Source organism: Triticum dicoccoides, chromosome 1A (assembly GCF_002162155.2).
Source record: "Triticum dicoccoides isolate Atlit2015 ecotype Zavitan chromosome 1A, WEW_v2.0, whole genome shotgun sequence".
Taxonomy (NCBI): Eukaryota; Viridiplantae; Streptophyta; class Magnoliopsida; order Poales; family Poaceae; genus Triticum; species Triticum dicoccoides.
This window is the reverse complement of record NC_041380.1, coordinates 523,174,356-523,201,315: the sequence shown is the minus strand read 5'-3', so window position 1 is coordinate 523,201,315 and position 26,960 is coordinate 523,174,356. Positions and strand designations below refer to the sequence as shown.

General features: G+C 41.7%; 1 protein-coding gene and 1 non-coding gene across 2 annotated transcripts; both read left to right on the top strand.

Moving 5' to 3' along the window:
- The first annotated feature begins 22,198 nt into the window (after positions 1–22,198).
- On the top strand, positions 22,199–25,662 carry LOC119285518 (B2 protein-like). Its single transcript, XM_037564814.1, has 6 exons — positions 22,199–22,370; positions 23,493–24,104; positions 24,202–24,302; positions 24,826–24,909; positions 24,988–25,098; positions 25,183–25,662. Exons 2-6 carry the CDS (start codon positions 23,510–23,512, stop codon positions 25,222–25,224), a joined length of 933 nt encoding a protein of 310 aa, XP_037420711.1. The 5' UTR covers positions 22,199–22,370; positions 23,493–23,509; the 3' UTR covers positions 25,225–25,662.
- Positions 25,663–26,526: 864 nt separating this feature from the next.
- TRNAN-GUU lies at positions 26,527–26,600 on the top strand. The gene has a single exon. It is a non-coding gene; the product is annotated as a tRNA-Asn (tRNA).
- The last annotated feature ends 360 nt before the right edge of the window (positions 26,601–26,960 follow it).

Sequence of the window (26,960 nt, the reverse complement as noted above, 5' to 3'; positions counted from 1 at the left end):
ATGAAGATATGCAAGAGGCAAAGAAATCTATGAAAGAAAAAGGTATTAAAGCCGAAGATGTTAAGAATTTACATCCTATTGAAGAAATACACGATCTTAATTTACCGCGTGTTGAAGAAACATATGACCTTAATACATCTCCTATTGAAGAAACTCATGGTCTTGATAACCCGACACAGGTAGTAAAGGTAAATTCTCTCTATAGACATGATAAAGATGAAATCCCGTTTACTAAATTTGCTAGCCCATGCTTATATGAGCTTGATAAATTTATGGTTAAGCAAGAAGATTGTTATGCTTATTTTGGTATACAATTGAAATACAATTCAGATATGCTTGAACACTTGGGTAATTATATGGCTAATGTCAAAGGTGAACTTAAACTTATTAGTAAACATGCTTCTATGGTTACCACTCGAGTAGAACAAGTACTTAAAGCTCAAAATTATTTGATCAATGAATTGAATAGTAAGAATAATGATAACATTGTTAGAGTTATGACTAGAGGTGGTAGAATAACTCAGGAACCTTTGTATCCTGAAGGCCACCCTAAGAGAATTGAGCAAGATTCTCAGAGAAATAATGTGGATGCACCTAGTCCTTCTAATAGGAAGAAAAAGAAAAATGATAGGACTTTGTGATGAGGACATGACTACCTTGGATACGACCAAAAATATTGCATGCATGCATATTTGTCAGGTGATTTGTAATGCAAACTATTCAATAATCTATTTATGTTATCCATAACAAAAATACTTCACACACTTTTGTGTTTTGTCTAATTGCAGGTGTATGGGACATTTGTACAATCAATATATGAAGATAAGGGAAAAGGAGAAGTTTAGGTTGTGTTCAAAAAGTCCTCTCACGTCACTTTTGGGCCAAGAGAAGATAGAGTCCAAGTCTCTCACGTTCTGGATTCAGATTCGGACTGCACAGACATACCTGACTCAAAACGCCAACAACTTTTTCATACGGACTCTGAATTGGGTGATTCTTTTTTTATTGGAAACTAGATTTCGTGCTCTTTCCAACCCAATTGGATTCACCTTCAAATTCGTCCGAAGCGTTGAGTTACGGACGAAACAATCTGACATTACAGCAGAATCCGAGTCAAACTACAAGCCCAAAGGTGTTGCATCACCTCCACTTGGGCCCATGAGACTTGTACGACCTAGGGTTAGTTTTAGGCTGCCTTGGGACGTCCTCCCACCTCCTTGGCCGCCACCCCTTGCTCCTATATAAGTAGATCCATCTAGTAGCTTTTTCCTGGGGATTTGTTTAGTTAAAAGTTAGCCATAGCAACTTCGTGTACTTCGTTTGTGTCCAACGACCAGACCAAGACCGCTTACGGATCCCCACCTTTATCAATACTTCATATATACTCGCAATATTTAGATTGCTTTATCATATTCTTGCTTGTTCTTTGATTGCTTGCAGGAATAGACCTTCGTGGTCAGGTTGACCGTGCTTCCAGCATCGTCAGTAACCTCAGGAGATTGGTTTAGCGGTTGCTAAGGCGCAACGTCATGCACGTTTGTAGTCGGATCGTCAAAGTCGTCTCCACCAAATCGATAGTTATCGTCTCATCGAAAGATCGGGACCCTCGCCTCTATCAAGTGGTATCAGTTTTCAGGTTGCTCGGTGAGAATTTCCAGTTTTCCTAGATTAGATTTTTTTTCTTACCTATTGTCCAAGGAAAAGGCACAAAAAAGAGTTAGATCTATTCAACCTTGGTCCAAGCCAGTCTGGGCCTTTGCAATTTTCTTTTCATTGCTTGCATAGTTGAATTATCGGTTACATCATCGTGTCGAGTTGCTGGTCTTAGTGTCTAGTTCGTTTAGAGTTTCGAGTTCTGTTCACATTAGTCACGCCACCGCTGCATCATTATCTCTTTCGCTGTCCACCACCCATCCATCAATTTCCACCACGTGCTACCCACCATTCATTGTCATAATAATAGTTGATCTCGTTCACATCTTCGCTTGATCCAATCTGCATCTTATCTAGTTTGTTTTGGAAAGAGGGAGAAAAAAAGAGAGAAAAAAATGAGAGAAAAAAAGAGAAAAAAAGTCAGAGAAAAAAAGGAGAGAAAGAAAAAAAAGTGTGAGGAAAAAAAAGAGAAGAAAAAAAACAAAATTCGGATCTTTTTGGGCTCAATCTCGTAGTTGAATTCGGATTGGAATCTGTTTTGTGCACTGTTCAGTAAAACAGACATAACTTCCTCATACGAAGTCCGTTTTGCCTCCGCGAGTACTCAAACGAAAGCTAGCGACGAGCCGCATCTAAATAGTTGAAGAAGCTAGTTCAATATTTGGCACCTCAAAATCGGCTTCTAAATAGGTCTTTTTGCCCTCCGAAGTTCTTGAACACAGCTTATTCCAGTTTTTCAGGCCAGTTTTCGAATTTTTTAACTCCTCATATCAACTCGAAATTGAGTGATTCCTTTTGTGTTTGAAAGCTTGAGTCAATACCATTCTTGAAAAAAATCAAAAAAATCGGCACAAACTTTTTTAAAGGAAAGTTGGAGACAAAGTTGTTGATATATCCTTCTTGGCTGTTGTTTCACATCATTATCTTTACTGCCGTTGTGATCTTTACTTATATCTTGCTGTCCAGAGCTACTTAGTATCCTTCATTGATGCTAGTTGTGCTACGACGTGACCTCATTAGTGTTCTAGGCTCACGTCTCTAGTTCGGTCTAGCCTAGGACCAGCACAGTACCATCATTGAGCGTTTATTCAACATTGCATCTCTGAATTGATTATTGCTAATCTTTTGCTACCATATATAGCCAACCCAGCTCCACATATTTCTAAACCGTGTATACGCACGTTCCCCTGGCAATCACTTTACACAATCTTCGGAGTTATTTGACACCGCTGGTTGCCTGTCACCATCTGCTGCTTGGTAAGAACTTGTAAGATATTGATATTTGCTTTACTGTGGGCGCTTTACCACCACACCCTAGTAGTTCATAGGAACATTATTCTTGAATTTTGTTTCTTGTTTCTACTAATCATGACAGGTTCCGAAGATAGAAGTTCTTAGACGACAAACACATCTTCACCATCACGAGAGTTGGGACAACACACACAAGCACATGGTCAGGTTATCTTTTTACCGTCATTTGAGGGCAGATTTAATCCTACTACTTATCTAGCTTGTGAGCTTGAAGTAGAACAAGCTTTTAGTCACCATGACTTTTATGAACTTGAGCGAGTGCGAGCAGCCACTAGAGCATTTACTGATTTTGCTTCTGTTTGGTGGAGTGTACATTGTAAGAAAAACATTGATAACCAACCCACAACTTGGAAAGTTTTGAAAGCTGTAATGAGACAACAATTTTTCCCTCCTTATTATCATCGTGAATTGCTTCGCAAATTTGAACAATTTAAACAAGGCAACAACACTGTTCATGCTTACTACCAAGAGTTCAAATCTTATATGCATCATTGTGACATAGAAGAATCTGAGAATGATACAATGAATAGATTTTTTGGTGGTTTGAACCATGATATTCAGGCAAGATTTCAGTATATTCCTTGTTGCATTACTGATATGTATGTCCGTGCTTGTACCTTTGAGAGACAGATACAGGAGGATGCATTAGGTGACTACAACAACTACTATTTCAGTTCATGCTCACCACCGCCGGTGGGTTCCTCCATCATTGCACCTCAGATTATGAGCGCGGCATCATCTCAAGGGTATGGTACATTGTCAACGTTCGTACCTACATCAGCTACATCTTTGCCACAAGGTAACAGTAAAGGTATTGATGATATAACTTCACATGAGAATGATGCATGCCTAGTTAACTTGAATGTGTCATGTATTGAGTTACCTGTTGATTTGAGCACACCACCTATTTAGAGAATCTTGTTACTGTCATGAATGCGTCATGTGATCAAACAACTGAAATATCAACAATTTTGAGTGCACCCACTGAATTAACTGTTGATGCAAAAGAACTAATGTTTAATCATTTTGATATGGCCTCCAATCTTGGTGATGATTCTGTGTCCAATGACTTATTGCATGTTTGCTTATTTAAGCATGTTGTAGCATGTAAATTTGATGCAAGTAAGGTTTATTCACCAAAGTTGGGATGGTTTAATGATGAACATTGCGAATCTTTTGAAATGAATAAGAGCTTCACTTATATGTGCAAACTGAGTTCTAATATTTTCATGCCTTCTACTTCTTGTGATAATTTTTTGGCTTTAGTTTTTATGAACTATGAAAGTTACTCATGTATACATGTGTCATACGTGCAAAAATCAAGGGAAGTTAAACTGGATGACATATACATATACAACATGTACACCTTGTCTCTTTTGTTAACCACATTTCAGATTAAGCAACGCCGAGGACGGCTTTGTTTTCAAAAAGGGGAGGATGATGAGGACATGACTACCTTGGATACGACCAAAAATATTGCATACATACATATTTGTCGGGTGATTTTAATGCAAACTATTCAATAATCTATTTATGTTATCCAGAACAAAAATACTTCACACACTTTTGTGTTTTGTCTAATTGCAGGTGTATGGGACATTTGTACAATCCACATATGAAGATAAGGGAAAAGGAGAAGTTTAGGTTGTGTTCAAAAAGTCCTCTCACGTCACTTTTGGGCCAAGAGAAGATAGAGTCCAAGTCTCTCACGTTCTGGATTCAGATTCGGACTGCACAGACATACCTGACTCAAAACGCCAACAACTTTTTCATACGGACTCTGAATTGGGTGATTCTTTTTTTGTTGGAAACTAGATTTCATGCTCTTTCCAACCCAATTGGATTCACCTTCAAATTCGTCCGAAGCGTTGAGTTACGGACGAAACAATCTGACATTACAGCAGAATCCGAGTCAAATTACAAGCCCAAAGGTGTTGCATCACCTCCACTTGGACCCATGAGCCTTGTACGACCTAGGGTTAGTTTTAGGCTGCCTTGGGACGTCCTCCCACCTCCTTGGCCGCCACCCCTTGCTCCTATATAAGTAGATTCATCTAGTAGCTTTTTTCTGGGGATTTGTTTAGTTAAAAGTTAGCCATAGCAACTTCGTGTACTTCGTTTGTGTCCAACGACCAGACCAAGACCGCTTACGGATCCCCACCTTTATCAATACTTCATATATACTCGCAATATTCAGATTGCTTTATCATATTCTTGCTTGTTCTTTGATTGCTTGCAGGAATAGACCTTCGTGGTCAGGTTGACCGTGCTTCCAGCATCGTCAGTAACCTCAGGAGATTGGTTTAGCGGTTGCTAAGGCGCAACGTCATGCACGTTTGTAGTCGGATCGTCAAAGTCGTCTCCACCAAATCGATAGTTATCGTCTCATCGAAAGATCGGGACCCTCGCCTCTATCACTTTGCATGCTTCTAGTGAACCTATTACCGAAACACCTGAGAATCCAAATGATATTTCTATCTCTGATGCTGAAACACAATCTGGTAATGAACCTGAAACTAGTGATAATGTTAATGATAATGTTCATGATGATGCTCAACTTAGCAATGATAATGATATAGAAATTGAACCTGTTGTTGATCTTGATAACCCACAATCAAAGAATCAATGTTATGATAAGAAAGACTTTGTTGCTAGGAAACACTGTAGGGAAAGAGAGCCTTGGGTTCAGAAACCCATGCCTTTTCCTCCCAAACCATTCAAGAAAAAGGATGATGAGGATTTTGAGTGCTTTGCTGAAATGATTAGACCTTTATCTTTTTGCGTATGCGATTAACTGATATGCTCAAAATGAATAGTTATGCTAAGTATATGAAAGATATTGTTACAAATTAAAGAAAGATATCGGAAGCTGAAATTTCCACCATGCTTGCTAATTATACTTTTAAGGGTGGAATACCAAAGAAACTTGGAGATCCGGTAGTACCCACTATACCATGTTCCATTAAAAGAAATTATGTTAAAACTGTTTTATGTGATCTTGGAGCCGCTGTTAGTGTTATGCATGTCTCTTTATATCGTAGACTCGATTTAAATAAGTTGACACCTACTGAAATATCTTTGCAAATGGCTGATAAATCAACTGCTATACCTATCGGTATTTGTGAGGATGTGCCTGTTGTAGTTGCAAACATTACTATTTTAACGGACTTTGTTATTCTTGATGTTCCCGAGGGCGATAGTATGTCTATTATTCTTGGAAGACCCTTTTTGAATACTGCAGGGGCTGTTATTGATTGCACTAAAGGCAATGTCACTTTTCATGTTAATGGTAATGAGCATACGGTACACTTTCCGAGGAAACAACATCAAGTTCATAGAATCAACTCTATTGGAAAAATTCCATCGATTATATTTGGAGGTTTTAAATTTCCTCTTCCTACTGTCAAGAAGAAATATGATATTCTTATTATTGGGGATGTGCATATCCCCGTTGAGGTAACATAGTGTTATTTGAAATTTCTCCGGTTCCATATTATTCGGAAAGAGTTCGTTAACAACACTTGATCAACCTTGTTAATGGATTCCTTTTGATGATCATGAGATGGATGAAACTAGAAGGCACAACCTTCTGTACCCTCCTCTTACTTTCTGTTATTTATATTAAATAAAATAAAAATAGTATTTTTCTGTCTGTTATCTGATTTATCCGTGCAATATAAAAATACCCCAAAAATAAAAGTTCTCCAAATGCCCTGAAATTTAAATATGATTTTTTTTCTGAAATATTTGAGAATATTTGGCACTGAGAACACAACAGGAGGAGCTGCCACCTGGCCACGAGGGTCAGGGGCGCGCCCTACCCCCCTAGGCGCGCCCCCTGCCTCGTGGGCCCATGGTGGCCCTCCTCCACTTATTCCTGCACCCACACACTCCTTCTTCCTCCCACAAACACGAATATCCAACTCAAACCCGAGTCTAAGCTCATTTTGCTACCATTTTCGATCTCCTTGCTTAAAGCACCTCTCACAAAACTGCTTGGGGAGATTGTTCCTTGGTAGGTGACTCCTCCATTGGTCCAATTAGTTTTTGTTCTAGTGCGTTATTCATTGCAAATTTGTGTTGCTTAGGTGACCCTGTTCTTGAGCTTGCATGTCAAATTTATATGGTTAAAAGTAGTTTTGATGCATGATATAGGCTCTAAGCACTTGTAGGAGTAGTTGCTATCAATATTATTGAGTTTGGTTCACTTTTATTTTGAAGTTACTAAAAAATTCAGAAATTTTTTAGAGGAAGAAATATGTTTAGGAAAATGTACCAAGGGGGCTCTTCAAGGAAACAAGAGCCCAGGCTTGCAATGCGTGATGCTGATGATGAGCCACCAAGAAACGCTCCAGTGCGTCCTTGTGAATGGCCTTCGGAGAACTTTATGGATCGAGCGGGAATTAAGGAAGAATTTAACGTATATTTGCGTAACGCTAATCTTGTGAGCTTCGAGGAAGAAAAATGCCGTCAGTACCACTATCTCACTAGTTCCTTTGTGAGGAGGTTTGAATTTTCATCTTCACGTAATTCTCCAACTGTCCTGTTTGATCTTTATGAAAATTCTTACACTATGGACTTAGAGGATTTTACCACTGCTTGCAAACTTCCACAATGGGGTAGTATCAGGGAACCTCGCAAATCTGAATTTAGAGATTTTCTTGCTAGTATAACTGTGGGGGAATCTAGAGATATAACACAAGCTACCACAGGGAGCATTCATTTTCCTACTATACATTATTTCGCTCTCTTCATAGGTAGATGCATTAACGGTAAAGATGAAGCATGTCACATGTGTGTCCCTGACCTTAGTATTCTTAGGAGTGCTGTGTTGGGAGATAAATCTTATAATTTGGGAGCCATTGTTGCACGTAGGTTGCATCTGAATAGATTTAATAAAGATTTCTTTGGTGGAATTTATGCAACCCGCTTAGCTGATTTTCTTGGTGTAACTATACGTAATGATGATACTGAATTACCTCCTGCTTACCTAGACTTTAATGCTATGGTTCACCACCAGTTTGTTGAGAGGAATGAATCACCTCTCCAGTATCGTTTAATCTTTGACAGACGTCGTGATGTCCGTATTACTCTCTATGCTCCTGCCTTCTTTGATTATCAGGCAAAAGGAAGATATGTTATTACCAGAGAGGAGGCAAATGAGTACGAGAGGAGGGCAGAGGCCGCTCATCGCCACGCTGCAGCTCAGGAGGCGATAGCCGCTGCATCACAGTATCACCCCAACTATTACTATGGATATCAGCCAGGCCAACCGTGGCCATAGACCAACTTAGGCCAAAAGCCTAAGCTTGGGGGAGTACGTATTTCCCATCGACATTACATTCATGTTCACACACTCATTGCTAGATGTTGGTGCTCATACTTTTTCATTGTATCACCCATGCTAGTTTATTTTCCTTTTTATGCTTTCTTCTTATGTGTTTAATAAACATTAAGAAAAAAATAGTTGTAGCCTTTAATTAGTTTACTTTCCATGCTTGTAGTAGTAATTAAAAAAGAAAACCCAAAAATATTTCTTGTTCTTCTTTTACTTGTTGGGAGCTTTCCCGTGTTAATAGTTTTATTTCTTTTCTTTGGGGGTCGATAGGAGAAGACCATAATTAAATTCTTGAAGTAGCTCTTATATGCATTATTGTTGATCTGACAAAAGATCCCATATTGCCTTGTCTTCTCCTGTTTATTGAATGCTTGCAGATTCCAGCTTAGTCCAATGCACGTGCACTATTATTATTATTCACACTATTCGGTCATGCAAGTAAAAGGCAATTATGACGATATATGATGGATTGACTGAGATGAGAAAAGCTGGTATGAATTCGACCTCTCTTGTTTTTGTAAATATGATTAGTTCATCGTTCCTGATTCTGCCTATTATGAATAAACATGTTTGCAATGACAACTAGAGATCATAGTTTCTTGTGCCATGCTTGATTAGCTAGGAGCTTATAATGGTTTACCTTGCGTGTCAACATGCTATTAAAATGGTTGTGATGTGGTATGATAGGGTGGTATCCTCCTCTGAATGATTTAAGTGACTTGACTTGGCACATGTTCACGCATGTAGTTGAAACAAAATCAACATAGCCTTCACGATATTTATGTTCATGGTGGATTATATCCTACTCATGCTTGCATTCGGTGTTAATTAATTTTAATGCATGTTCATGACTGTTGTCGCTCTCTAACTGGTCGCTTCCTAGTCTTTTGCTAGTCTTCACCTGTACTAAGCGGGAATACTGCTTGTGCATCCAACTCCATAAACCCCAAAGTTATTCCATATGAGTCCACCATACCTACCTATATACGGTATCTACCTGTCGTTCCAAGTAAATTTGTATGTGCCAAACTCTAAAACTTCAAATAAATATCATGTTTTGTATGCTTGAATAGCTCATATATCAACTAGGGTTGTCCGTATCTTCCATGTTAGGCGGGTTATTCTCAAGAGGAGTGGACTCCGCTCCTCACTCACGAGAAAGTGGCTGGTCACCGGGATGCCCAGTCCCATGCTTTATGCAAACTAAATCAAAATAATTGCAAACAAAACTCCCCTGGGACTGTTGTTAGTTGGAGGCACTCGTTGTTTCGAGCAAGCCATGGATTGATGCTTGTTGGTGGAGGGGGAGTATAAACTTTACCATTCTGTTTGGGAACTGCCTATAATGTGTGTAGCATGGAAGATATCGCCATCTCTTGGTTGTTATGTTGACAATGAAAGTATACCGCTCAAAATATTATTCATCTCTATTTCAAAACCAAGCTCTGGCACCTCTACAAATCCCTGCTTCACTCTGCGAAGGGCCTATCTATTTACTTTCATGTTGAGTCATCATATTATTAAAAAGCACCAGTTGGAGAGCACCGCTGTCATTTGCATTCATTACTGTTAGTTTACATTGAGTATGACTTGACTGGATCTCTTTTACCATGAATTACAATGTCTAGTCAGTCCTTGATCTTTAAAGGTGCTATGCATTTATGTTTTGCGGTCTCAGAAAGGGCTAGCGAGATACCATCTTGTTGTATTATATTATGATTGTTTCGAGAAAGTGTTGTCATCCGAGATTTATTATTATTGCTCGCTAGTTGATTATACCATTGATATGAGTAAACTTCAGACCTATGTGTTATTGTGAATATGGTTAGTTCATAATCTTTGCTGAAAACTTGAATGCTGGCTTTACATATTTAGAACAACAAGAGCAAACAGAGTTTGTAAAAGTTTTTCTTTATCACTTTCAGTTTATCAACTGAATTGCTTGAGGACAAGCAAAGGTTTAAGCTTGGGGGAGTTGATACATCTCCGTCGTATCTACTTTTCCAAACACTTTTGCCCTTGTTTTGGACTCTAACTTGCATGATTTGAATGGAACTAACCCGGACTGACGTTGTTTTCAGCAAAATTACCATGGTGTTATTTATGTGCAGAAACAAAAGTTCTCGGAATAACCTGAAACTTCACGGAACATCTATTCGAAACTAATAAAAAATCCTTGCAAAAGATGAAGACCAGGGGGTCCACCACCTGTCCACGAGGGTGAGGGGCGCGCCCCCTACCTCATGGGCCCCCTGGAGCTCCTCCGACCTCAACTCCAACTCTATATATTTGGTTTCGGGGAGAAAAAATCAGAGCAAAGAATTCATCGCGTTTTACGATACGGAGCCGCCGCCAAGCCCTAAAACCTCTCGAGGGGGCTGATTTGGAGTCCGTTCGGGGATCCGGAGAGGGGAATCCGTCGCCATCGTCATCATCAACCATCCTCCATCACCAATTTCATGATGCTCACCGTTGTGCGTGAGTAATTCCATCGTAGGCTTGCTGGATGGTGATGGGTTGGATGAGATCTATCATGTAATCGAGTTAGTTTTGTTAGGGTTTGATCACTAGTATCCATTATGTTCTGAGACTGATTTTGCTATGACTTTGCTATACTTAATGCTTGTCACTAGGGCCCGAGTGCCATGATTTCAGATCTGAACTTATTATGTTTTCATGAATATATATGAGTTTTTGATCCTATCTTGCAAGTCTATAGTCACCTACTATGTGTTGTGATCCGGCAACCCCGAAGTGACAATAATTGGGACCACTCCTGGTGATGACCGTAGTTTGAGGAGTTCATGTATTCACTATGTGTTAATGCTTTGGTCCGGTACTCTATTAAAAGGAGGCCTTAATATCCCTTAGTTTCATTAGGACCCCGCTGCCACGGGAGGGTAGGACAAAAGATGTCATGCAAGTTCTTTTCCATAAGCACGTATGACTATATTTGAAATACATGCCTATATTAGATTGATGAATTGGAGCTAGTTCTATGACACCCTATGTTATGATTGTTACATGATGAACCGCATCCGGCATAATTCTCCATCACCGATCCATTGCCTACAAGCTTTCCATATATTGTTCTTCGCTTATTTACTTTTCCGTTGCTATTGCTATCATCACTACAAAATACCAAAAACATTACTTTTGCTACCGTTACCACTACTATCATATTACTTTGCTACTAAATACTTTGCTACAGATATTAAGTTTCCAGGTGTGGTTGAATTGACAACTCAACTGCTAATACTTGAGAATATTCTTTGGCCCCCCTTGTGTCGAATCAATAAATTTGGGTTGAATACTCTACCCACGAAAACTGTTGCGATCCCCTATACTTGTGGGTTATCAATATGATCAAGACGTGATGATATATAAATTGTTGTATGAGATGATCATGTTTTGTAACAGTTATCGGCAACTGGCAGGAGCCATATGGTTGTCGCTTTATTGTATGAAATGCAATCGCCATGTAATTACTTTACTTTATCACTAAGCGGTAGCGATAGTCGTAGTAGCAATAGTTGGCGAGACAAGAACGATGCTTCAATGGAGATCAAGGTATCAAGCCTTGACGATGGTGATCATGACGGTGCTTTGAATATGGAGATCAAAGGCAAAAGATGATGATGGCCATATCATATCACTTATTTTGATCGCATGTGATGTTTATCCTTTATGCATCTTAGTTTGCTTAGTACGGCGGTAGCATTATAAGATGATCCTTCACTAAATTTCAAGGTATAAGTGTTCTCCCTGAGTATGCACCATTGCGACAGTTTGTCGTGCCGAGACACCACATGATGATCGGGTGTGATAATCTCTACGTTCACATACAACGGATGCAAGCCAGTTTTGCACACGCAGAATACTCGGGTTAAACCTGACGACGAGCCTAGCATATGCAGATATGGCTCGGAACACTAAGACCGAAAGGTCGAGCATGAATCATATAGTAGATATGATCAACATAGTGATGTTCACCATTGAAAACTACTCCATCTCACGTGATGATCGGACATGGTTTGGCTGATATGGATCACGTGATCATTTAGATGACTAGAGGGATGTCTATCTAAGTGGGAGTTCTTAAGTAATATGATTAATTAAAATTTAATTTATCATGAACTTAGTCCTGATAGTTTTTGCATATCTATGTTATAGATCAATAGCTCGCATATAGCTCCCTTGTTTTATTTTTGATATGTTCCTAGAGAAAAATAAGTTGAAAGATGATAGTAGCAATGATGCAGACTGGGTCTGTGATCTGAGGATTATCCTCATTGCTGCACAGAAGAATTATGTCCTTGATGCACCGCTAGGTGACGGACCTATTGCAAGAGCAGATGCAGACGTTATGAATGTTTGGCAAGCTCGGTATGATGACTACTTAATAGTTTAGTGCGCCATGCTTTACGGCTTAGAACCGGGACTTCAAAAACATTTTGAATGCCATGGAGCATATAAGATGTTCCAAGAGCTGAAATTGGTATTTCAGACTCATGCCCGAGTCGAGAGGTATGATACCTCTGACAAGTACTTTGCCTACAAGATGGAGGAGAATAGCTCAACCAATGAGCATGTGCTCAAAATGCTTGAGTACTACAATCGCTTGAATCAAGTGGGAGTTAATCTTCCAGATAAGATAGTGATTGACAGAGTTCTCTAGTCACTATCACCAAGTTACTGGAACTTCGTGATGAACTATAATATGGAAGGGATGACGAAAACGATTCCCAAGCTCTTCGTGATGCTGAAATCGACGAAGGTAGAAATCAAGAAAAACATCAAATGTTGATGGTTGACAAGACCACTAGTTTCAAGTAAAAGGGCAAGGGAAAGAAAAGGGAACTTCAAGAAGAATGACAAGCAAGTTGCCACTCCCATGAAGAAGCCTAAAGCTAGACCCAAGCCTGAAACTGAGTGCTTCTACTTGATATGTCTCCATCATATCTGTAATTTTTGATTGTTCCATGCCAATATTCTACAACTTTTACATACTTTTGGCAACTTTTTATACTATTTTTGTAACGAGCAAGCAACGATAGTGGTAACGAAAGTGGAAGGTAGCCCAATCCTTTTGAGGCAAAGGACGGGCCAAAACAGTCTCTTATGATAAGCAAAGCGTTCTTGAGGGTATACGGGAATTTCATCTAGTCACTTTCATCATGTTGGCTTAATTTGTGTTTGGTACTTTGATAATTTGATATGTGGGTGGACCGGTGCTTAGGTGATGTTCTTACTTGAACAAACCTCTTACTTATGATTAACCCTCCCGCAAGCATCCACAACTACGAGGAAAGTATTAAGAATAAATTCTAACCATAACATTAAACTTTTGGATCCAATCGGTCCCTTACGGGGTAGCGCACAAACTGGGGTTTAAGCTTCTGTCACTCTCCCAACCCACCATCTAATCGCTACTCCACAATGCATTCCCTTAGGCCCAAATATGGTGAAGTGCCATGTAGTCAACGTTCACATGACACCACTAAGGGAATCACAACATACATACTATCCAAATATCGAACCCATATCAAGTTCACATGATTACTTGCAACATGATTTCTCCCGTGACCTCAAGAACAAAAGTAACTAGTCAGAAATGATAATAATGCTCAAGATCAGAGGGGTATTAAATAGCATATTGGATCTGAACATATAATCTTCCACCAAATAAACCATATAGTAATCAACTACAAGATGTAATCAACACTAGTAGTCACCCACAAGCACCAATCTATAATTCCGGTAACAAGATTGAACACAAGAGATGAATTAGGGTTTGAGAGGAGATGGTGTTGTTGAAGATGATGATGGAGATTGCCCTCCCCAAGATGGGAGAGTTGTTGGTGATGATGATGACGATGATTTCCCCCTCCGGGAGGGAAGTTCCCCCGGCGGAATCGCTCCGCCGGAGGGCAAAAGTGCTCCTGCCCAAGTTCCGCCTCGAGACGGCGGCGCTCCATCCCGAAAGTCTTGTCTTTATTTTTTCTAGGTCAAAATGACTTAAATACCAGAAGATGGGCACCGGAGGTGGGCCTGGGTGAGCACAACCCACCAGGGTGCGCTTGGGCTCCCTGGCGCGCCCTGGTGGGACCCCTCTGGTAGATATTTGCTCCAATATTCCTCAAATATATCATAAAAATTCTCCGTGAAGTTTCAGCTCATTTGGAGTTGTGCGGAATAGATGGCCTGACGTAGCTTTTACAGGTCCAGATTTCCAGCTGCCGGAATTCTCCCTTTTTGTGTATACCTTGCATATTATGAGAGAAAAGGCATTAGAATTACTCCAAAAAACATTATTATGGATAAAATATTATAAATAACAGTAAGAAAACATGATGCAAAATGGACGTATCAAGATTGACAACCCCTTTTTCGCGTTGAGTGCAAGTGTTTGTTAGTTTGTGGAGGTGCATAGATTGGATACTTGCTTGTGCCTCCTACTAGATTGATACCTTGGTTCTTAACTGAGGGAAATACTTATCTCTACTTTGCTGCATCACTCTTGCCTCTTCAAGGGAAAAATCAACGCAAGCTCAAGAAGTAGCAGGCTACAATCTTGACCCGACCGATTACAAGACAAGTTTTCTGACTCTAAAGATAAGCCGGATCATGGATGAGCGTGCTCGTGGCTAAGCAGGCTCACGGAGTGACGCGGCCTCATGGAGATGAGCGGGCTCATGGATAAGCAGGCTCAGGGAGATGAGCTGGCTCATGGTTAAGCGGGCTCATGGAGATGAGTCGGCTCATGGATAAGCAGGCTCGTGAAGATGTGTCGGCTCATGGATAAGCAGGCTCACGGACGAGCCGTCTCACAGAGTTAATTAAGTGGTCTCACTAAGTGAAGAAGCCTCACGGAGATAAGCATGCTCTGGAGATAAACCGGCTCATGGAGATGAGCCAACTCTGAAGACGAGACCCGGCTTGAGGATGAGTCCCAACTTGGAGAGACAAGTCTAGGTTTCCAGGAGTCCAAATACAAGACGGAGAACCCCGACTTGGATGGCACGGGGGACTTAGAGGACTTAGAGTAGGACTCTGAAAACGGGTATAACCTGGAATCTCTTGTAATCCAGGAGCTCAACTATTATATAAAGGGAGTCCGTGGGTCATCAGAAGGAGGTTTTTTAGACAGACAAGTCAGGACAGACAGACAAGTCTTAGACAAGATCAAAGTATATGCTCTCGAGATGAGAGGTAGTGAAATAGCACCCTGTAATCGAGATCATCATCGGCATCAAATAGCAATCAAGAAGGATGTAGGCTTTTACCTCCACCGCGAGGGGCCGAACCTGGGTAAACCTTTGTCTCTTGATTCCAATCAACCCCGTTCGGCACCCTGAACATGGAGTCCTCGGAGGAGGTGGGATGTGATGACTGCTTGTGTGATCATGCACAACATGATTGTAGAGGACAAGCATGATGACATCGTCTTTGATCAAGGGTGGGGTTTCTAGGGTGAGAACGTTGAGCCTGAGTATGGAGCAGCAATGTTTGCACATTTCACCCAATTTCATCAAGAAATACGTGGTTGGACAACTCATCATTTAACTTCAAAATAATTTGGTTGAGCATATGTGGACTCGCGTAGGAAACCAATAGGTGTATCGACTCTGTTTTTACAATGTAGTTGGTACAATTTTAAATTCATTTGGTTGTAATAAACTATGAGTTTTTTTATTTATTGTGATGAAAATGTTGTGTAACTTATTTGGTTGTAAACTATGTGAAATGTTTTGTTTTATTTGGTTGTATATGCATAGAATGTCTAAATTGAGAAAATTTGGCAAAAAACCGATGAGGCGGACCATATGGGTTAGTCGGTTGGGTGTGCTAGCAAGATTTGTGCAGACGAGGGAACACTGTCCCTACAGCCGATCCAAATGGACAAAAGGCAGGCCAAATCCACGTCCATTCGCGTCGACACGTTGGAGTTGGCCTTAAAGACATGTAAGATCAAGAATGTGGGCTCAACAGGTAATCAACGAGGTAACTGTTGGGGAACGTAGTAATTTCAAAAAAAATCCTACGCACACACAAGATCATGGTGATGCATAGCAACGAGAGGGAAGAGTATCGTCCATGTACCCTCGTAGACCGTAAGCGGAAGAGTTATGAGAACGCGGTTGATGCAGTCGAACGTCTTCACGATCTGACCGATCCAAGTACCGAACGCACGGCACCTCCGAGTTCAGCACACGTTCAGCTCGACGACGTCCCACGAACTCCAATCCAGCAGAGCTTCACGGGAGAGTTTCGTCAGCACGATGGCGTGATGACAGTGATGATGTTGCTACCGACGCAGGGCTTCGCCTAAGCACCGCTACGATATGATCGAGGTGGATTATGGTGGAGGGGGGGCACCGCACACGGCTAAGGGATCAATGATCAACTTGTGGGTCCTAGGGTGCCCCCTGCCCCCGTATATAAAGGAGCAAGGGGGGAGCCGGCCGGCCCTCCTAGGGCGCGCCAGGAGGAGGAGTCCTCCTCCTAGTAGGAGTAGGACTCCCCTTTCCTACTCCTACTAGGAGGAGGAAAGGAAGGGGGAGGGGAGAAGGAAGGAGAGGGAGGAAAGGAGGAAAGGGGGGTCGCCCCCCTAGTCCAATTCGGTTTGGGCTAGGGGGCCGCGCGCCCTGCCTCCTCTCTTCCACAACTTGGCCCATGAGGCCCAATACTTCTTCCCCGTATTCCCGTAACTCCCCATTACTCTGAAAAATACCCGAATCACTCGGAACCTTTTCGATGTCTGAATATAGTCGTCCAATATATCGATATTTACATCTCGACCATTTCGAGACTCCTTGTCATGTCCCCGATCTCATCCGGGACTCCAAACTACCTTCGGTACATCCAATCACATAAACTCATAATACCAATCGTCACCGAACGTTAAGCATGCGGATCCTACGGGTTCGAGAACTATGTAGACATGACCGAGACACGTCTCTGGTCAATAACCAATAGCGAAACCTGGATGTTCATATTAGTTCCTACATATTCTACGAAGATCTTTCTCGGTCAAACCGCATAACAACATACGTTGTTCCCTTTGTCATCGGTATGTTACTTGCCCGAGATGCGATCGTCGATATCTCAATACCTAGTTCAATCTCATTACCGGTAAGTCTCTTTACTCGTTCTGTAATGCACTATCCCACAACTAACTCATTAGTTGCATTGCTTGCAAGGCTTATAGTGATGTGCATTACCGAGAGGGCCCAGAGATACCTCTCCGACAATCGAAGTGGCAAATCCTAATATCGATTTATGCCAACTCAACAAGTACCATCGGAGACACCTGTAGAGCACCTTTATAATCACCCAGTTACGTTGTGACGTTTGGTAGCACACAAAGTGTTCCTCCGGTAATCGGGAGTTGCACAATCTCATAGCCATAGGAACATGTATAAGTCATGAAGAAAGCAATATCAGTAACTAAAATGATCAAGTGCTAAGCTAACGGAATGGGTCAAGTTAATCCGTTTATCAAATGACAACTCATGTCTATGGTTAGGAAACATAACCATCTTTGATTAACGAGCTAATTAAGTAGAGGCATACTAGTGACACTCTGTTTGTCTATGTATTCACACATGTATTATGTTTCCGGATAATACAATTCTAGCATGAATAATAAAAATTTATCATGAAATAAGGAAATAAATAATAACTTTATTATTGCCTCTAGGACATATTTCCTTCAGTAACATGACCTAGTTTAATCTTACTACTTGCATTTGGTTCCTTACTCGGATATTGCTAAATGAGCTCATGTTCATCAACTCCTCTATAAAAAACATTCTAAAGTTTAATTTTTTTTATAAAAATGTACAAGTACATGTATACTCTGGTTATGTACTAGTGAATATTCATATAACATTATGTTGATTTGTAGGGCTGCATAAAAAAGACATATATGTTGATCTACAATATATCATTTCCTATTGTAGACCCGCGAAATTGATTTTTATGTAGCACACAAATGAAAACATTTATTAATGAAGGTAGAGTATGCATATCATACCTAGGTGTAAAACGTCGGCTTTTGTCAACTTTTTTTGGAATTTCAATATATAACTTATTGATTTTTTCTGAAATCCCACACACCCACGTGGCATAAAGCATGCAATAACTATTTGCTAAATTGGTCGGTGTATGAACCTCAACAGTTGAACGAGGCTCGCTTTAGCACAAGGATAAAACGATGAGTACGGTATTTCCTTTGGAACTTAGCAACACTTTGCCTAATCCATTCATGGATACAAGCAATATGATGGCATCAAATCACTATTGTAATCGTTTTTGCACTATTTCTAATTAAACATTCAACAATCTATATCTATATCAATACAGAAAAATCAAAAGGGGCAGATCCAACAAATCTCGGCCATCAAACAGTGTTAATTCAACAACCTATATTGTTCCAACCGCGAGCACTCAACATGTTTAGTGTGTAGTTAATAACATACCAAATATGACTATCCAGGTAATTAACATGTAATTGATATCCTACCTAATATTAACATGCTATTAATTTTTTTTCTAATATCAATGTGCAATTAGTTTTCTGCCTAATATCAATGTGCATTGCACGTACGCATTTACTAGTGTTTATAGTGTCTCACTCCAATTCTTATACACAAAACTCTTGTGCATCTTAAACGACCATGTCTAAACACTCAACGATACTATCAACATGATTTGGCCCTCAATCTTGCACAGAGCATTTGACACTTCTTGTATTTTTCATATTGTTTCGGCTGATTCTTAGCTTGTCCTCATGCATCGGGCAAGGCGACTATCATAAAGATGGCAACCAACATGAGGAAGGATGAGGCCTATGTGACACTTAAGATGAACAAATGCAAGATGTTGCAGAAGGATCATGATAAAATGGACAATTGTTGCTGGGGATTGAGAAGACTTCACTATACCATCCAACCAAACGTGCCCTAATGGGCGTATGATACTCTTATCTATTTACATATCTATTAGTTGATGTTCAAGAATCAACTGTCGGCTAGGGGTCTCCATAGCAACGTGGTTAGTGATGAGTAGGCGAGGCGTGTATGACAGCCTTATAGTGAAGGTTGTCATGCATTCGACAAGGTGACACAACATTGTTTTAAATAGGTTCAGTCATCTCGTGGGAGCACGACCTACATTCTATTGAAGGGTCATCGAGAGTGGTGCTCAGCGCACAAAAATACTTAGAGTGCCAGTGCTTCCGGAGTCCCATGACTCCCGACTAGTCAGGGCCTTATATGTCCCCTCAGATTTTTTTAGTCTTGCTCTTCTTTTACCCTCCTAAAGGGGCCTGGAAGGGTGAGTGACCCTCCTATTGAGTCTATTCAAGTGAGATTGAGTGAGTTACACGGTCATGGGGGACTTGTATAGCCCAGGGGTGCTTGATAGACGACCAAGGCTACCCTTGAAGTGAGGAGGTGGCACAATAGAACTAGCTAATTATCTAGGCCCATGTGCCCCTTATTGGGCTAGGAGGTGGGTTATAGCCCGTTGAGTGGATAGTTCCTACTCCATGGAGAAGTGTGTCTACGTTGACCTTGGGCTTTCTTTGTTCTCTTTGCATTCAGCTTTAACTTATTCTTTTATGAGGTCATCTTCCTCTGATTTATTGACCAAGAAGTCTTGCTTGGACTTTTGTTGACCGGGAGGGCTTGCTTTGACCCATGAGGGGGGAGGGGCTTGGACTATTATTGACTGCCTTGACTAGTATTGAGTATGAACTAGATTTGACTCTTGTTGATCATCTACGTGGCATGCCATGTAGGATAGGGGTGGTTCCTTAAGTAGGATTAGAGCCACTACTTCAATACTATATATTGTGATAATGTCTACTATTTTCATTTCTTCTCTTGAAAATCTTTGTTTTCTAATCTACATTTACTCGTGTGTGGGGCCTCTATTTATCCGGTTATGCTGGCCTTTGATGACTGACTAAACGGTTATGGCAGCAGTGACCCAGATGGCAAACCGCCTCTCCTTCTCTTTGCTACGACATTGAGTTTTATACAATAATTATTTGGTAAATTGGTAGGTGTATGACCCTCTACACTTCAACAAGACCTGCTTTAACGTCGGGATAAAAGGAGGAGGATAGTAATCCCGGACACCTAAAGGGAATATGAGTACAGTAATTCCTTGGAAACTTTGTATATTGGCCCTTTTTAGACAATTATACATTCTAGAAGTCAATCCTAATTGATCAATAAAAATACAATTCATGGAATTCCTTTTTTGTTTTTTCTTCTGACTAGTTAATATTTTTTTTGAAAAGTAAAAAGGAGTGGAGTAAACCTTTTTTTTCTTCGAAACTACTGCCCTCTCCGCGTGTAAAGATGGAAGATCAATCAACCAAATTACGAGAAGCCTCATAAAGCATGTCCTTAGGGGTTAAATCTTGACATTACTTCTAATTAAACATTACACTATGTTTATAGTGTTCCACACCAATCCTATACAAAATGCTCGGAATTTTGTGGATGCTAAATGGCCACACTCGAACATTCTGTGATGAAGTTCCACTGAGCAGTCGAGGCTTACGGTATGGGCCCCAAGACAAAAGAGGGATGATAAATACAATGTCAGCGGCTCAGCACCTCTTCGGCGAAACTCTTACTCCCCCCTCCTTCTCGTCATGTTTCTACCTTTCACCTTATTTCATGATTCGTCCTCATCCACCTGGTAAAGGTGACTAGTGTAAAGGTGGTGACCTACAGGAGGAAAAGAGGTCACACGAGGGAAGGATGAGGCATATGTGGCACTTAGAGGATCAAAGGCGAGATGATGAAGAATGATCGTGATAAAAAAGGATAATTGTCGGTGGAGATCGAGAAGACCTCCGTATCCTCTGCGGCCAAACGTGTCATGAAAGGGTATACGACAATCCTATCTATCTATCCATCTATCTTGATCACGTCTATCTCTTTTCCTTTTCTTCTCTTGGTGATCTTTGTTTTCTAGTGTATACTCACTCAGGGCGGTGCCTCTATCTATCTCGTGACGATGTCCTGGTCTCGGGATCTCTATCTAACCGACGTTAGCTCCACTTCCTCAATCTCTATCCATCAAGCGATGTTGGCGTTCGTTTCTAGACGACCGACTAAGCGTTACGGCGGCACCTACCACCTACTTCCTTATCTTCGCTTTTCATTGCTAGAAGACACAACCCACACACGCCACCGAGCTACACGACATCGCAAGCGTGCGCTACAAGCATCTTCCGTATACAATTGACCACAACCATGGAGAAATCTAGAATCTCGTAGAGTTCTTATCGAAGCCGCCACGTGTTGGTAAACGCGAGAATGGGGTGACTTGAGTCTTGACGAAACGCAAAGTGGTGGTTCTCATCAATAATTACGCTTTTGAGTCTTGTAACACAGAGAGAGATGGTTCTTCGCCGCCTCACCGAGAGTTGGTTCCCCACCTTAGCCATGTCGGCCATCGACTACCGTGGACATACAACATTTTAAACAACACACAAACATACACGCAACCGAATCCACCATAATGACCGAAATCTTCTTCACGTCAATCATATATTCATATGGCCCATTGAAATCCAGGGATTCCTTCGCAATAAGAAAAACAAATCTGCATATATGTAAGCAGCTGAGCATGATCTATCAAACACTTGCAGAATATACTCCTACTCCTAGCTACAACCTTCTGGCATTTTCTAACGGGTTCTACAAACGGCATCCGCTCAACCGGAGCAACAACCATCGAGGCCGACCACCAACCAAAGCAAACAAATGACCGCCCCCCTGCCCCACCAGTGGCACACCGGGTAAATAACCCGCAACCCGGGGCCTCTTTCCGCCCCCACTCTCCTATAAATCCGGCAGGACAGCTCACCTCCCTCACCCTCTCCAATCTCTCTGACCGGTGGACTCCGTGTGGGCGGAGCGAAGTGGGAGCCAACGCCAAGCCAGCCGAGCCGACTCCTCTCCTCCTCGCAGCAGTTCGTTCCCGATTCGCCCCCAAATCCAGCGCCCTCCCCGCCGGAATCCGGCGCCGAATCGAGCAGGTATGAGGCTCCTCTCCGATCTCCTTGCTTGTAAGGCCCCGAAATGCGATCTCGCCGGCGTTTCGGCGGTCGATTTTGGCGCGGTCGTTGGGTAGGGGCGCCGGTGGTTCCGCCAGATTCGCCTTGGTATTTCGTTCCGTTTCGTAGCATCCGACGGCGCCATCCGCTTTCCCCGTTTCTCACCTCTCGCGTGTTCGGTAGCGCCGCCGCACCCGCCTGGCCTCGCCCGGTTCGCCTCACGCGGCGCTCCCGTTGCGGCCACGGTCTCGATCCTCCGCCGCGCGCCTCGCCGTCCTGGCGAGTGGCACTCCTGAGCCCCCTTCCTGGACTCCAGGGTGCCTCCTTGCCCCGCCACGGATGGGAAGGGGTGGCAGATCTGGGCATGGGGAGTAGCGTTCCGTAAAATTCGGTTCAAAGTTCCCATAGATCTAGATGATAGTTGTGATTTGGCGTCCTTCTGGGTGACGAATTGGTCTATAGAATTTTTAATTTTGTGCGGTTGGAAGATAGATTTACGGTATTATGAAGCTTGGTTTAAGTTGAAAGTTGTCATGAACATGAATTGAAATGGTCGGTGTTACTTCCATTTGTTTTGTAGAGAGTTTGTATGATCATAGTTGAGCGATGGTAAGCGCACCAGCGCGGGATCAGAAAGCGAGGAGTAGGGATTGTGTTCATGGGAGAAGTACAACAGGATATAGGGCTAGAGCGTGGACGGAAGGGGACAGCGTATTCTGGCAGCTTGTTGTTGCTGTCGAAACTTGCCCGCCTTGATGCACTATTCTTGGTGGGCTATTATTGATTGTCAAAAAGTTCTCTCACTGATTTCGGTTGGGTTCAGTTTTATTGCTCGTTGAGGTGTAAATATAGGTTTGTAGCTCAGCATTTTGTTTCCTGAAGTAGCGGTCTAGTCTGATTCTAAAGTTAGATAGCAGCTCTGAAAAAAATTAGTTTCTTAGAATAGAATTACAACATGCATGAAGTTATTTGTAATTTTTGTGTTGTATTGGAGATATGTTGCTCCAATATCATTATGTCCTATGGTGCATTTATTTTCGTAAGCAGGATATTTTACAAGTGTTGTTTGTCACCTGATATATGTTAATCCTTTCTTGCGTGCAGAGAGCTTGAACTGAGCTATGGACAACTTGTGGCATCTCGGAGATGAGTTCCGTGGGCAATCAAAGGTGGTGGAGGACCGCCAATGGTCTCTCATGACATCAAAGCTGGCTGAGATCACAAAGTCAAAGGCTGAGAGGATGAATGACTTTGAGTATGCAAGGATGAACACCGTCCCTGATGTGAAGCAATGGGATAAGCAATCCTACCACCAAGAAGACAACAAGATGGACCACCTCAATCTTGGCCTCATGAACCTGGATCTTAAGATGAACGATCTCAAGATGAACGAGGCTGCCATGAAGTACCCTTTCCGCAACATGGCCTATAACATGAACCCCATGTACCCCAAGGGAAACAACGGTAATGTCAATTCATTCAAGATGAATGTCGGGGTCAACAAATATCCGAATAATCAGAATGGGAAGGAAGCAAACGGCAAACACAATGGTGGTAACAACAACAATGGAGGCAACAGCAACAACAACTCTGTTGACAAGCGCTTCAAAACATTACCAACAAGCGAGATGCTACCAAGGAATGAAGTTCTTGGTGGATACATCTTTGTCTGCAACAATGATACCATGCAGGAGGATCTCAAGAGACAGCTTTTTGGTATGCCTACTATGTATCCTTGTAAATCATTTCACATACCATCTCACACAATTATATGTAAGTTACTCTGTTACTCATGGTTTGTTCTGTTCTGCAGGCTTGCCAGCAAGATATCGTGATTCAGTCCGAGCCATCACTCCTGGTCTACCTCTTTTCCTCTACAACTACACGACCCATCAGCTACATGGGGTGTTTGAGGTGTGTGATTGTTTCATTTGCTGATAACTACGAGCCTCCTTATTTGAATGGAACTGCAAGCCTCTTCATGAATACATTGTAACAGTTGTATTTGTCATACATAAATGCTTATATCATTTGCATGGATAGTTTCGTGTGCTGTTTCTGAATTTCCTTTTAGATGAAAAGTTTTAGCTAGTGTTTTCTTGGAACTGAATTAAATAGGAAATGCCATTTTGGCGGTGTAGATACTCTACCATATGTAATCAAGAACTTGAACTTTCATGTTCTTCTTTCTTCTAGCTGTAATAAAACATGGTAGGTTACCAAATTTATTCCTGTGCTTCTAAGCCAACATTCTCCTGATGTTACGTTCCTATTAGCCAAACGTGCTTCTGTGGCCCTTCCGGTTTTGCCTGGCTGAAATTAGAAGCGTACCTGTTCTCAAAGTTCCATTTCAAATGCACATGCGTCTTGGTTGAACTCTAGCACAAATTATAGTGCTTGTTCTTCAGCATTCTAATCAGATTTTCTTGTGTCTCAGGCTGCTAGTTTTGGAGGATCAAACATTGATCCCACCGCTTGGGAAGATAAGAAGTGCAAAGGTGAATCCAGATTCCCAGCACAGGTAATTAATTTCCAAGGTTGACATATGTTTATTATCAGGCTTGTTTTTCATGATCTGACATATTCATCATCATATCAGGTGAGGATCCGCATTAGAAGGCTTTGCAAGGCCTTGGAAGAGGATGCTTTTAGGCCAGTGCTGCACCACTATGATGGTCCTAAATTCCGCCTCGAGCTCTCCATAGCAGAGGTATATATACCTTACTCCAGCTGCCACGATAATAGATGCTTGAGCAAGACAGGTGGACTGAACATTCTCATCTCAATTTTGCAGACACTGTCACTGCTGGACCTGTGCAAGACGGAAGACGCCTGATCTGCTTTGGAACATGGTTGTGGTTGCTCTGTGGTTCTTTTTAGTAAATATCATCCCTGTAAGTTGTGGAAGATGTTTTCACAATGATCTGTTCCGTCCGTCGTCCATGAAAGCGCAAGCTGTTGGTTGGTGGTGCATTTCCCCCAGAAAGGACCTGGTGCTTGGAAGAAGTAGGCCTCTAAAGATGTGAGCCTGTCTGTGTCGGTGCCGTCTGTCCGTAATCTCGGTGATGTGTATGTTTTTCATATTTATGTATTTGTAGTGCAGTATGCCCGCCGCCAGCGGGGAAACCCCGAAAGACGGGGGATACTGTTGTGATGCATCATGAATGCCCCAAAGTGAGGGCGGTTGATGCTGGGAGTGTATCTGTTGTCTCTGTACCTTACCTTGGTTTGGAAAGTTGGAACCTTGCATTTGACTTATGCTGCTGTTTCTGTACCGCTGCCAGTGTTGGAAGTTGAAACCTTGCAATTTTACTCGTTGCTTGCTTTGTTTGCCGGTTTGGCCTCCTGATGACGCTGTGCCCAAAATACACGCTCCGTTCATCTTTCTTTCACGTTCAGTGGCTTAGGTAATCTTCATTTGGATGATGTATGAATGTACTCCCTCTCCCCGTTACTAAATATAAGTCTTTGGAGAGATTCCACTAAACCCTAAACCTTTTAAAGTGTAGATTCACTCATTTTGCTCACTATGTAGTTCATAGTGAAATCTCTATAAAGACTCAAGGTTGTGTAGATGCAGAGCTGAGAATTGGTGAGCTGAAGTGGTTACATTGTTGGCTAGATCAAGGTTGTGTTGTAGGTGCACCAAATCTTATAGTACGTGTCAAGTGTTACAATCCAGAGTGACATCCTACTGGTGTTGATTGCATCAGTTCAACTGCTCCTCCTCCCGGTAACACATCCCAGGACAAGTAGTCCCATCACCTGTTTTTATTGGGGGCCTGTCTCAGGGTCTCGGCAGGTTGAAACCAATGCTGAGCTCAACGGACACACCAACCAATCCTAGGAGAATATACCATGTCCTGTAGTAAATCACTAGGAATTTTGCAACATATGGGCAAGCTCTTTACCCTTGGCATGTGATGGACACGAAACTGTTCGGTGAGTTGGACATGGAAGCGCGATCAGGTCAAGGTGGTTTCCTATTCTTACTGATGCACGATTCGTCTAGTTTAAAGAGAGAGAAATATCGTCGCTTGCTTCCTAGGCCACTAACTCATGGTGATTCGGTGCTGGCTCCTTGTGTCTATTAGGAACGTATTGATTATCTAGAGAGAGTTCTGTTCTTTGCCACCAAGCTGGAATAGCTCAGTTGGCTAGAGCGTGTGGCTGTTAACCACAAGGTCGGAGGTTCGAGCCCTCCTTCTAGCGGATTTTTTATTTTTTTTTCCTTTCCTTTTTGTGTTTATTTTTTCTTCTTTCCTTCTTCTAGCGGGTTCTTTGATTTTTTTTTCCTTCCCCTTTTAATTTTCGCGACTAGTATTTTTCTTCTTTCCTCCTAGCGGGTTCTCTGATTTTTTTCCTTCCCCTTTTAATTTTCACGACTAGTATTTTTCTTCTTTCCTCCTTCTAGTGGGTTCTCTCATTTTTTTCTTTCCTTTTTGTCTCTATTTTTCTTCTTTCCCTTTTTATTTTCGCAACTACTGTTTACGCACTAAATCACATCGTGCCCCCCCTATCTTCTGCATATGACATAAACCAAACATCTAGTTTCCATCTATACTGATTTGT

Bases quoted from the DNA above. Each gene is read 5' to 3' on its own strand.
- LOC119285518 (XM_037564814.1), top strand. From the start codon at position 23,510: ATGGACAACTTGTGGCATCTCGGAGATGAGTTCCGTGGGCAATCAAAG. The intron at 24,105-24,201 runs GTATGCCTACTA...TCTGTTCTGCAG, and splicing joins TCTCAAGAGACAGCTTTTTG to GCTTGCCAGCAAGATATCGT. The intron at 24,910-24,987 runs GTAATTAATTTC...TCATCATATCAG, and splicing joins AATCCAGATTCCCAGCACAG to GTGAGGATCCGCATTAGAAG.